The sequence below is a fragment of the Solanum verrucosum genome, unplaced genomic scaffold (genome assembly GCF_900185275.1).
Source record: "Solanum verrucosum unplaced genomic scaffold, falcon-dt-bn FXZP01000049.1, whole genome shotgun sequence".
NCBI classification, from domain to species: domain Eukaryota; kingdom Viridiplantae; phylum Streptophyta; class Magnoliopsida; order Solanales; family Solanaceae; genus Solanum; species Solanum verrucosum.
Window position 1 is genome coordinate 7156346 of NW_026020221.1, and position 14440 is coordinate 7170785.

The window sequence follows — 14440 nt, forward strand, 5'->3', positions numbered from 1 at the left end:
TCAAATTCAATAATATTAATCGAAATTTCATATTTATATTAAAAATTTAAAACTCAATCAAATAAGTATACTTTAGAACTCAATTATTCAAAAAATGATATTATACTGTTATTTTAAAATTCAAAACTCATAAGATTTAAATCTCGACTCGATTTTAGTTTAAATCATTTCATGGGACTTTGAATTTCTTGACGATGGCTAAGGAGCTATTGCCACTTGTCTCAAGCACATGAAAATTAGTACAAATTTGACATCAAAATTTGGCCAAGGTGTAGTCTTGTCTTTCTCATAGGGTTCACACACGACCTACACAGCATCCTATAAACTATTTTTTTAATATATATTTCAATTAATGAAAAAGACACCAGCCATGTTCAATAGTATGTCATTTATTCTTTTATAAAATAAAAAAATAGGATGGGATTGGATCAACTCTGAAAAAGAGGTGAAAAATATCTTGGACAATAAAAATTGTCATATTTATCCACCATCTTTATAAAAATTCCTAAGTGGGACAAAGGCATACTTAGTTGGCTCTTAAATTAATACCAATACATTTTTAATATTTGAAAACTTTCTAACTTTGAAGTTCATATTTTACTCTTTGATGATATATACCCTAATAATTATTATGGATGTCATGCACGATTCATTCAAATAAGTACCAACGATTATAATAACACTCTTTTTAAAAAAAAGTTTAAAATAAAAAAAAATTGTGGTAGGAGAAAGATAAATGGGGTGGGGATTAGGAGGAGAATCGAACACTCACTAATAATTAAGATAGAAAGTTCAAGTAGCCAATCAATTAAGTTATTAAGATTCTCATTATAATAATACTTTTAGAACTTATCATAAATATTTCTTTTAAAGAAGCAAGGGATTATCGTCCTAGAATTAAAATTTTATAATTATCTCTACTTTCTAGGCAAATCACTATATATCTTTTTTAAAAAGAGCAGAAATTAGTGACCGACAAAATATTACATTAAAATTTGTTATTAATCTTATTTTAGCCATGAATTAACGATAAATCATCACAAATATTAACTTTGTTAGTTAATTACGAGTTATTTAGTGATGATTAACGATTTCACTCCTAGTTAATTCTAATTTATTTATTTTTTGGTGTGGGGTAGGGGGTAGGAGGGGGACATCACTATTTCTCTGTCCTCATCCAATAGTGGAGGTCTCTATATAAATAATCAAAGCTACTCAACAACTTTGAGAGTCTCTTGACAACCCAAAAAAACACCAAAAATCAAAAGATGTCAAGCAACTCAAGCCCACTAGAGATAGACACTTCATTTTCACATTCCAATTTGTTGTTTTTCCAAGATCAATCACCATGGAGTAGTAATGATCTTTTCTTCAATGATCCATTTGTTGATATTGATGAATATCCACCAATAATTATACCATGTAATCATCAAGATATAGTTGTAGAATCCTCAAACACTACTACAACAACATCAAAAGCAAGTAGCCACAATAGTCATCATGATCAAGAAGAGGTAACATCACAAGAGAAAAAACAAGAAGATGATCAACAAAAGCATTATATTGGAGTTAGAAAAAGGCCATGGGGTAAATATGCATCAGAAATTAGGGATTCAACGCGTAATGGAATTAGGGTTTGGCTAGGAACATTTGATACTGCTGAAGAAGCTGCTTTAGCTTATGATCAAGCCGCATTATCAATGAGGGGTCCTTGGTCTCTTCTCAATTTTCCAATTGAAGATGTCAAAAAATCACTTGAAAAAATTGAGTATTCTTGTAAAGATGGATTATCTCCAGCTGCTGTTTTAAAAGCTACTCATAAAACTAGAAGAGTCAAGCACAAGAGAAGTAGTAAAAAGAAGAACAATAAAAATTTAGAAAATGTTTTTGTTTTTGAAGACTTGGGAGTTGAATTATTAGAAGAGCTTTTAATGACTTCATCATAGAAATTATTATATTCTTCGTGTCCAAAATACTGAGTTCAGTTTTCATGGGAGATAACAATCAGGATCGCGATGTACGAGTTTGTAAAAATTCCCCTCTCTCTCTCTTTTTTTTTTTTTTGAAAATTCTGGATTTCTTGAAGAATTTAGAGTTTAGTTTCAAGAAGAGCTTTTGATGAGTTGAAATAATGTTTCAGACTTGTTTGGTACATATAAATTTGTCTTTTTATTTAATTTTGGTGGAATGATATGAAGGACCCTGACTCCGTTTGTTAGTTGAACCTTAATACTCATCACTTTGCCAACTAGATCCTTAAACCCATTAGAATACAATATTTTAAGCCCTTTTCTCCTCCGGTCAGTATGCGTGTAATGAACGCGATTATAGGTGGAATTTCACATCATTTTTTAGTGCCACATGCGAAATTAAGTGCTAAAAAAATCAAATAGATCAATTTTCTAATTTCTTAAACTTTTCAAATAGTCTTCTTCTTCATATTTTGTCACAAATTGAGCACTAGATTTATACCCATTAGATCAATTTTTTCTTGATTTAACTTATAAATTCAACTACAAGTTCACCAACACAAACTCAATGAACTCCAATAAATTTTTTTAATTAATTTTACAAATTCACAAGACCCATTTATTATTTTTTAAGCTTTTTCAAGCTTATCAATGGAGTTTTAAAATTTTCAATAATCACAATCATCCTTCACATTATCCACATCTCCTCGTCGAAACCGTCTAATAAAAGAATGATACTAATAATTTTTAAACCTAAAAAATGAAAATTTTTAGAACAAGTTGAGGCTACTGATTTGTATATTAAAAAAAAAAAAGGCGGAGAAGAGTGAATGTGGGACTGGAGAAAGAAGAAAGTTGAGGGTTGTGGTGAGGGGTTGAGGAGAGAGGGCTGGTGGAGAAGAAGAAAGGGTGGGTGTGGGTAAAGAAGGGTTGAAGAAGATAAATCTTATTTTTTAATTTTGTTAAATTGATTTTTTTTAAAAGTAAAATATTATTTTAACTCGCTTTCAAGTGCGTGTAATCACATATATTTCTAACTCACCAATATTAATGTCAGATAAGCTCTCGGTCAATGGTCAAAATGGTTTAAAATATTGTGTTCTGGTGAGTTTAAGGATTTGAGTGGCAAAGCGATGAGTAGAGGATCCAACTGACAAACGGAGCCAAGTACAAAGATTTTCACGTCATCCCGCCTTTAATTTTTATTCACTTTCTTTGCTGTTGTTATATATTATATTATAAATAAATAAACACAAATGTTCACCAGGAGATTCCCCTCTTCTTCAATTGGATTTTTGATTATACCCCATATCATTTTTCAGTTTTTGTCGACATTCTCCTATCCAAGTGTATAGATTAAGGGGTCATTTTTTCATTTGTTATGTCGGGGAGGGAGTTGGGGAGGGGGGGTTATCACTTTAAAAACTACAATATATTTTCGATAAATGGCTGAGTGTGAAAAGATAAAATATAAGCAGACCTTAATCTTGCCTATCTTTGTGAGTAGAAAAAAATTATATTTGATAGGTACATTGTTCGTCAAGATAAGTTATTCAACGTAGAATTTCAAGAAAAATATGATAACATACTACTATAAATAAATGAAGCAACAAAAAATAAAACATGTATGCTAAAGAATAAGAATTGCGATTATTAATTAAATACTATACTACTGGTAAGATGGAGAGTAAATAGGACTAGCACAGTATTTTTCTCACCAAAAGTGTGACAAGACTCGATTTTTTATTAATTTTCTATTCTAATCTCCAATTTTCAGTATCTTTTTATATAGAATTATATCTTCAATAGGCTAAAGTTATAAGTACCATATTCTATCTAATAATTACCTCCACTGTTTTTTTCCAATCTACCTCTGCCTGCCGACCTCAATATATAAATTCGAGAATTTATCATTTATAAAAAGTAAAATGCTAGCTTATCTTTAGCCTTTGATTTGATAGTCCTTGTACTTCATTTGAAATTCATATAGAGTATTATTATGATCCAAATCGAATATGCCACATCTATCTATTGTTGAGATAATTTGTCCCCTTTAAAATTTGTAGTATTAAATATAATTATAATATTTTTTTAATAGCTATAGCCTATAAGAGTAATGTGAATAAAAATGAAATAGAAAATTAAAAGTTGAAAGGATTTCTATATTAAAAACTAATAATTAGGAAGTACTATTATTGCCCCTTTCCTTTTCAATACTGTTTTTCTCTCTAAGATTAATTGTCACTTGTCACCAATGGAAAAGTCCCAATCTTGAATTTATATAAGTGAATATTATATATTATATATTATATATTATATATCGAAGATGGCTTCCATCACGACGAAGAAGAATAATTAAAGAATAAACCAACTTTATACATCCAATCTCATTTGGCATGTATATCAAAATTACGTCTAGACCCTTGAAATTGTTATCTTAAAACTATATAATATATATAAAATTAATATAAGGCCAAGATGAGGTTGGGCTAGCCCCTGCGGCCTGTCCTACTTGAAATGCGACAATACTGGACTATCTGATAATTTTTTAGTCTAATTTTTTTATTTTCATATCTTTCTATCTAGAGTTATAATAATCACAGTTTATTGTAAAAATTTTTCTGATCAATTCTTTTTTGATCAACTTTGAGCTCAATTAACTTTTATTATAATCAATCTCTCACGCCTCCTTAATAAAAATAACTATCAGTAAAAATGTAAATTAAACTTTGAAAAAGAAAAGGTATAAATTAGAAAATTTGATCATTTTGAAATATTAAATGCTAGCGTAGACTTTTTCTTTAGTCTTTAATTCTATAGTTCTTGTACCTCATTTGAAATTCATTTGTTAGAGTATTATTATGATTCAAATCGAATATGCCACGTCTACCTAAGGTTGATTGACCCCCACCCCCGCACACCCCACCACCCCCTAATTATGAGATATTTCATTTACATAACATATATTTTATTAGGCGCATAATTTTAGAAAGAGTTTTTATCATATTCCAGCTGCTTTAATTTATTTTTCATGTTTTGATTTGACACGAACTTCAGATTTTTTATTTTTATATTTTTAATTTTATGATTAGATAAGTAGAATGTATCAAAATGTGTTTTAATCTTGTGATTTTAAGCATGTGAAAAGTTAAATTTAAAATATACCCAAAAAATATATGTTTTTAAACCAATTTTTTTTTTAAAAAATAAACTAACAAATTGAAACGAAAATGAATACTATTTTTATAACTATAAGATCATATATAATAATGTCGTTTGTAAATATAGGAAATAATGTTGTTGTTCCTTTCCTTTTCAATATTGATTTTCTTTCTAAGATTAGTTGCCACCTGTCGCATAGGGAAAATTCAAAATCTTGAATTTACATTTATCGTGACTATAATTAAAGAATAAACCACCTTTACGCACCCAATCTCATTTGGCATGTATCAAAATTATTACGTTTAGGACTTGTTATTTTAAGTATGTAATGAACTAATAATAGTGTTCGTGTGCATCACAATTTTTTAATTGTTGAGTATGAATTTGATACCTTTTTCAATAAAGAGTCAAAAATATAAAAAAGATATGTTAAAAGTGAGATTCAAACTCACCTTAACAACCATAAAAGAGCCTTAAACACCACTCAAGAACCAGTGGACTAGTCAGATCATTTGTTCACTGGGTGCTCTATGTTAATTTTATACAAATACCTCTTCATTTCTATACCAATATATATATATATATATATATATATATATATATATATATATATATATATATTTCAAGGCGAGATTAATGGGTGCTCGAACACCCGGAGGACTCTACGTGGATCCGCCCCTATTTTTAAAGCGTTCGTTGAATATATCAAGTTATTCTTATATTTATAAAAAAAAAAGTATATCATCGTGAAGAATAAAATGAGGTTCGAAATTAAGAAAAAAATTAATTAAAAAAAATACTGATCTTTCTCAAAAGAAGACAAAAAAACCTTATAAATGGCAAAGAAAAAATCTCATCCGATTTAGTTTATGAGACATTAATTATTTTTAATTAGTCCATTCAAAAAGAGAATAATATATTTTAGTATTTAAAAATTTTCATTTTAATTTTTTTTTATACTACACTTAATGAGAAATTTATAATGACATGAATACTATGATTTTTTTATTTATTTTAAAATTTTATAAAAAATCAAATTATATCACATAAATTTGATCGAAATGATATTTACTAATTATTATTATGGACCCTTTCATTTTCAATTATGATTCCCATTTAGATAGCATATTAGCTGTCACTTGTCACATAGGGTAAAAGTCATAAAATCTTGAAGATGGCTTCCATCATCACTATGAAAATAGTAGTAATATTAATAACAAACATTATATTATAATAAACAATCTTTACACCTACAATCCCATTTTATTGTCTCTACCTCATCACAAGGAGACCAACTTACATTATTCTTGGGATAATTACATTATTAATTAAATAATTAAGTATAGGCACCTGACCAAATAGTAATAATTTACAATATCTTTTGTATGTTTTTATTTAAATATTTAAATATGAAATAGATAGAGTTCTTTGTTTAACTTATTCATTTGTCTCTATAGAAAAGTCGATGTCGATTTTTTTGGTTTTTGAAATTGAAAATTCATTTCTTCATCAAGTGTCATTAATCTTCTTTGAAATTAATTTATTTTATCATAGAGGTGAAAGTGAAATGTTTGGAAAGAAACAAGATCTTATCATTCAAATAGAGTATAAGTATTTGGATTTGTGTCAGACAATTTCCATTTGAGATAAAATATTTATTATCAAATTTGATTTTATTCTAAAGACTTGAATCGACCTCTTAATTAACGATAATGAATAGTTATAACAATTGATTTAAAAGGTGGAGGGAGCGAGATGAGACTTTTAATACAATATAGAAAAACGTAAGCTTCGAAACATGAAACATTAGTCTCATAAATTTTTGAGGCATAAATCTCACATATTTCTTTTTTTATATATAATTTATTATTATGGAAATTGGCAAAAGAAAGTTCAATAATTCTGCAAATAATCCAAATAAATCACCAATAATATAAAATAAATTATTGTAATTTTCATTTGATAAAGATTACAACGCAAAAAATGGTGATAGTTAAGATAATCTACAAAATAAAATCACCATTCACTGCATCATCGATCTCTAGATCTACTAATTTTTTCATCATCAAAATACATACACACATAATCATCAAAGAATACTATTTATGGCAATGTCATTTTTCTATTAAAGTTTCTTTCTTTCTTTATATATTTTATAAAAAATCACTATAACATAAAAACATGATACCATAAAAGTATAAACATCATTACATATAAAAACATGATTTATAGTAATTTATTTTTTTAAAATAACAAAAATAAAAAATTGATGCCTGAGACGTACTCTTTTACACTCAAAACTTACACCTCAAATTTTAAAATGTACGCCCTATAAATCTACACTTTTTATTTGTGTTCGAAAATGTTTATGGTACACCCCACCCCACTCTGAGACTCGCCTCATAAATGCTTTTCAAAGTACTACCCACAACAAGGGATTGTAAATAGAGAAGTGTAACTGAATTGGGTCAAATGGATAAAGTAATAAATTAAGATTATAAATAAAAAATATGTATCAAAATCAATGCATAACAATCAAGTCAAAATCCAGAAACTTATATTTTTCAGTCTTCTTGGACTTAACTTTTAGTGAAATCTAGTAGGTTTTGTCAAAATTAGAACTCAAGGGTCGTTTGGTTTGATTACAAGTTATGATGAGATAAGTATGCTGAGATTATTTCTTATTAACCGTTTGGTTGATTGCTTTCAATACAATATGCATTACATAAATTCTAAGAATAAATTGTTTGTTTACGAAAATACCCTTCAATTTATTTAGTTTTTTTATATATATATTATCTTTTCAAGCAGTAGTTATTTATTCTTAAAAATAAAATTTTGTCTTATTTAGCTTAAATATTTTTGTGTGTGCATTTTCATAATTGTACCAAATGTATTTAAGAATAAAATTTTCATCTAAATTTGTTAAAGTACAAAATGATTTATTATTTATGTTACTTCATTTAAACACGTATCATTCTTAAATTGTAAAATACTAAAGTTATCTTCATTTTTAAATCATCTTTCATGCTACTATTTCCTTCAAAATTTATGTGAACTAACAATAGAATTCTTCCCGAAATTAGCGTACATGAGATGAAAAGAAGATAAAATAAAAAATACACAAAAGATCTAGCTAAAAAGAATATCAATATAAACTAATTTCAGAGAAAACTGCACGGGAAGCTTGTATTCAGTACCGTAGCATTTCGTTTTATCTCTCATTTTAATCGATATATAAAATATAAATTTGTAAGTGGCTAAAAGAATATACAATTAAAAATATGTAATTCGATAGTAAGGAAATTAAATTAAAATATAAATAAATATAAGAATTAGTCAAATAAATTCATAAATAAAATTATATTTATATAGTGTAATTTTTTTAAAAATATGAAGAATTATTATAATAAAAATAAGGAGTGTGAAGGACATAACTATTATTATACATGATATTTAAAATAATATATGATTTTACATGGATAGAAAAAAGGAGGTATAAAAAGAGTTTAAAGGGACCCTTTTGTCATTTTATCTATCTTATATCGGAATAAGTTATTCCGATATTACTATTCCACCTAAAATAGGGATAACTTATCCCAGGACTAATTATTAATTCTGAGATAAGTTATCCCATGTTGTGCAACCAAACAAAGAATTAAAGGGTGCTCAAAATTTATCTCGAGATTAACTCTCTTTATCCATCACACCAAATGATCCCTTAGAGATACATTGCACTTAGTTTAATTATTTTATTTGTTAAGGAAAGGTGGGGTCAATTTTAAATTATTTTGGAATTTTCTAATGTTGGTTTAAAATCATAAATGTGAGTGAGATTGATGGTTCATTTTATGCCTAGTGCTTTGTCTATAGACTAGACACTAGGACAACCACGGTCAATTATATACTCTCTCAATCTCAATTTGTGTGATGTAATTTAATCAAGCATAAAGTTCAAAGAATATAGATAACTTTGCAATGTTTTAAAATAAGACCTAAAAAGAGTACATTTTTATAGATATTTTGTCAAATAAGTGGGATCGAATATGAGTAAGATATTGATAGCATTATTAAATATTTGACAAATAAAAAAATAGGTCATTCTTTTTTTTATATTTTTTTAAAAATGAGTCATATAAATTAAGACAGAAACAATACTATGCATTCCCCATTTGGAAAGTTTCTTCTAGTAGTACTTTTTTAATTTGAGATTCCTTTTGAAGATAGATCCATAATTATGGAGTATTTATAGATGTAGGTAAAAATAAAATAGAAAAGTTGAAAAGAACTTTGAGTTAATATTATTAGGGGCAGGGCAGGTAAAATCGAATTGAGTAAAAACAAAATATACATGATTAAAAATATTTATATATATATATATTAGATTTCTTAGTAAAAATTCTTACTACGCCACTAAATATTATCATAATATTCTTCTAAAAGATGATACATTTTTTCTTAATTTTCTTAAATTCTCCATTTAATTTAGGCTTCTTTAGTTGCAGGTCTTCTTTACATATTGTAGAGTGGCAGAACTAGAAGCCACACAAAGAGAAATTATTTTAAAGAAAAATACTAATATAACATGATTTGCTAGGTTGTCGATTTACCCCTTATACTTTAATTTATAGAGGAATTTTCTAAATTCAAATAAAAGCTTTTTCCGCTCCGTCAATTGAAATTATTAGACTTGTGACCTAAATTAATTTTTGGAACTCTTTTATTTCACCATAAATAATCTCCTTATTCTATATATTAATTAAAATTAAAAGGAGATATGCTTATGGTGTCTGCCAAACAATTAAATTAGTACAAATGATTTATTTCACAGTGTAAAACACTTCTTATTAAAATGAAGGGTATATTCGGTTAACTTCACTTATTTTAAGGACATATGTGAAATTGAACAAATATGCCTTTAAACGGTAACATGAACTGTTTGCACTTGTAACATTGTGTTGCTGAAAAAAATATGTTTTTTCCAATATTTAAGTTAGAAATTATTTTTCATCATGTATTTTTTAGTGAACCAATTCAATGAAAAGTGAATGAGAAAATTATATTTTATAATATAAATTTCTCACTATTAATTTGAGATGAAAAAAATCTTTGTTTCTAATACTGTATTAATATTGTATAGAAATTCTGATTGATCAAATTCCACAACATTGATTGGTCTCTTTCATTCCATCTCACATGCTTTTGCCTTTTCTAGTTGGTGTGTTTATATAGTGCATGATGCAATTGATAACTCTTTCTCTATTTATCCACACACAGCTTGCAAATATACATCATATACAAAATTGTGTGACCATCATATCATATAAAAAATCTTATTAAATTGTTAAATAAAATCTATCCATTCATTTAGTTATGTCTTCAATAACGGAAAAAGTTAAAATCTATCCTTAAAATATTTAATTTTTTAGAAGATATGTCCTTCGTTAAAGGTTTCATTATAGTATGTCATTTGGTTATTTTATTTGAGGATGAGCCATCTTAGGGTTCAATTAAATCAATTTCATTGTAAAATTATATTATGCAAATAGGGTAAACAATTTTTAAATGATTATTTTGCATATATTTTTTATGTTTCAATTTATGTGGTATTCTTCAGTTTTTTAGATATAAACTTTTTAATTTTCACTGTACATTTGGACATAGAATTTATAGCTTTTTTCAAAATAAAATTTACATATTTAGAAATTACATATTTAGAAATTACATAAGTTACAATAATAAATAATTCAAAATATTTTAAAAGGCATATAAAAATATTGAGATTAAATAATAATTTATTTGACCCGTCACATTTGAGATAAATAATATACGATTTTATTTTCCAATTCCTTTATTTGAATTATTGATTCCTGCTACTGATGGAAATGTGACATAAAAAAAAATCACAATAATACCGAAAATGTGATTTAACTATTGTGGGATTTGCTTGTAAGTACGGGAAATACAAATCTTGCCAAGACACAAAATTAAATAATTGTTTCTATCTCAATATTTATATTCCTTATCCCGTGAATCAAACGATTTCTAAGATCTCTATCATCTTGCTGAAAGTATGTGACAACAAACACATCACAACAATTAAAAGTCAAAATGATGATGTGAACTGTTAGCTATTGTAATTTATAATTTTTTATGTTATTTTTAAATATATAAATTCATTTTAAAAAATTAAAAATTTTATATCTAAATTCATATGGAACATTGTTAATTTGATTCTAACATTTCGAATCAAGCCAAATAAATTAAAATATTGATAAACTTACATTTGTACAACCTAATTTGGCACATTATTGTAAGATTAAATACTTTCAGGATCTTGAACATGATAATCTTACATAGAGAATGTTAGAGGCACATACCTGATGCGGAAGACATCATCACAAAGAGAAGCGGAAGCGTTAGTCGTAAATTGGTTTCTACCTCCTTGCCCTAACTTTATGTTACCACAACCGTCAGTGATGAAATTAATGTAGAGAATATGTGGTAACCCTAATGGGTGGAGGGAGGACCAATTTATAGAGGTTAAGACTTAATCTGGTACGTCCATCAAGTAACCAATGTACGGACGAGATTTATTCCTAATTAAATATTATTTATGGTATTACTTGGGTTACAAGTAAACTTGGGCCATAAGTAAGAAATAATTAATAATAATAATAATAATTCTTACATTCTCCCACTTGGCCCAATGACCATATATAACATCAATATTTCATAAACATTTTGTGCACATACAATAAATCTCTTCTGTAATGTCCATCATGCATACCACAATATAACAAACTACTAATGCGAGTTATGGCGGTTGTACATAAATTTTAAGCTACATACTTCCTTCCATATACTACTACATTTGCAACTCATCATACTAGGTTCATAAACTATAAAACATATAACATTATGGTCCACAATAATGTCTCATAGAGACTTATCTTGTAATTTCTCAAAACAATAATGTATACACCATTATGAGAAACAAGAAATTCATTAATGTATATCAGAGTGTAAAAACATCATAAATGTATCAATCATAAGTACAACCAAGACCCATTCTTCGAACATGCTCTTTAAATGTCTTTGGTTGTAAGCCTTTTGTTAACGGATCTGCAATCATGAGATCAGTTCTAATATTCTCAAGTAACACTCTTTGTTTCTGAACTTCTTCCTTGACAGTAAAGTACTTTAATTCCATATGTTTGACACCTTTGGAGTACTTATCGTTCTTGGAGAAGAATACTGCTGCAGTATTATCACAATAAATTTTCAGCGGCTTGGTAATGGTGTCGACAACCCCAAGTCCTGAAATGAAGTTCCGCAGCCATAATGCATGAATTGTGGCTTCATAACATGCCACAAATTCTGCTTCCATTGTGGATGTAGCAATGACAGATTGCTTAGCACTCTTCCATGATATTTCTCCTTCAGCTAATAGGAACAAGTAACCAAATGTGGACTTTCTAGTATCAACGCATCCAGCAAAATCTAAATTCGAGTATCCAGTAACTTCTAAGTGATTGGATTTCCTATACATGAACATGTAATCCTTCGTTCCCTTCAGGTACCTTAAGACTTTCTTTGCAGCTTTCCAGTGATCAATTCCAAGGTTACTTTGATATCTTCCTAGCATTCCGACCGCAAAACTAATATCCAGTCTTGTGCAAGTTTGAACATACATCAAACTTCCAACAATAGAAGAGTAAGGAATTGTTTCCATTTCTTTTTGTTCTACATCATTCTTTGGGCATTGCATGAGATTAAATTTGTCCCATTTTTGAATAGAAACTATTCCTGCTGAACAATTATTCATGTTAATTCTCTCTAGAACTCTTTCGATATAACCTTTTTGAGACAGTCCCATTGATCCTTGTGATCTATCACAGAATATTTCTATCCCTATCACATATGATGCCTCACCCATATCTTTCATTTCAAAGTTCATAGAGAGAGTCTTTCGTCTCACGCAATATGCCTAAATCATTAGCAGCAAGTAAAATGTCATCAACATACAAGACTAAAAATATAAACTTCCACTAATCTTTTGGTATATGCACCGATCAACGGTAATTTTCTTAAATCCAAAAGATGTTATGGTATCATTAAACTTTATATACCATTGTCGTGAGGCTTGTTTGAGTCCATATATTGACTTTTTTAGTTTACACACCATCTGATCTTTTCCTTTAATTTCGAAACCCTCTGGTTGGTCCATAGAAACATCCTCCTCGAGGTCTCCATTAAGAAAGGCAGTTTTCACATCCATTTGATGTAACTCTAAATCATAATGAGCTACCAAAGCCAAAACAATTCTTAATGAGTCTTTCTTTGAGACCGGTGAAAAGGTCTCTTTATAATCAATGCCTCCTTTTTGAGTGTATCCCTTGGCAACAAGTCTGACTTTATATCGTTCAATATTACCATTAGAATCGCGTTTGGTCTTGAAGACCCATCTACATCTGATTCTTTTAGAACTTTCTGGTAATTGAACAAGATCCCAGACTTTGTTGTATTCCATGGATTTTAACTCTTCATTCATGGCATTAATCCATTTATGAGACTCAGTGCTTTCTATGGACTGTGAAAATGAAACCGGATCTTTATTAATTCCAATGTCAAAGTCTGACTCTTGCAAATAAATCACATAATCATCTGAAATGGCCGATTTTCTTTCTCTTTGAGATTTTCTTAATGGCACTGTTTGTGATTCATTTGCGTCAAATATTTGTGAGTTAGTTCCTTCTTGAAGTGTTTCACCCAAATATTGTTCAACATTGTTAAAGTGTTTTTCAACAAGAGGAACAACATTTGTTATTGGTGCGGAAGTAGGTACATTTATGGACAATGAAATATTTACCCTTACCTCATTAATTTCCACACTTTGTCGTTCAACACTCCCACTAACTTCACCATTCTCAATGAATTTTGCATTACCGGTTTCAACAATTCTCGAACTATGATTTGGATAGTAAAACCTATACCCTTTAGATTTCTCTGGATAACCAATAAAGTAACCACTTACCGTTCGAGAATCTAATTTCTTTTCATGTGGATTATAAACTCTAGCTTTCGCTTGACAACCCCAAACATGCATGTGTCTTAAACTAGGCTTCCTTCCCGTCCACAGTTCAAAAGGGGTCTTTGGAACTGTCTTATTAGGAATCCTGTTTAATAAATATACAACGGTTTTAAGAGCATACATCCACAATGATTTGGGTAATGAGAAATTACTCATCATACTCCTAACCATATCCATAAGTGTTCGATTACGCCTTTTTGCAACACCATTTTGT

At 28.4% G+C, this 14440-nt stretch overlaps 1 protein-coding gene across 1 annotated transcript; it reads left to right on the forward strand.

Annotated features, from left to right (window-relative positions):
• Positions 1-1222: 1222 nt before the first annotated feature.
• Positions 1223-1957, forward strand: LOC125831261 (ethylene-response factor C3-like). Its single transcript, XM_049510457.1, has one exon. It carries the CDS (start codon positions 1269-1271, stop codon positions 1944-1946), a length of 678 nt encoding a protein of 225 aa, XP_049366414.1. The 5' UTR covers positions 1223-1268; the 3' UTR covers positions 1947-1957.
• Positions 1958-14440: the final 12483 nt, after the last annotated feature.

What these genes read in the sequence shown, in the direction of transcription:
- LOC125831261 (XM_049510457.1), top strand. Translation starts at nt 1,269, where the DNA reads ATGTCAAGCAACTCAAGCCCACTAGAGATAGACACTTCATTTTCACAT.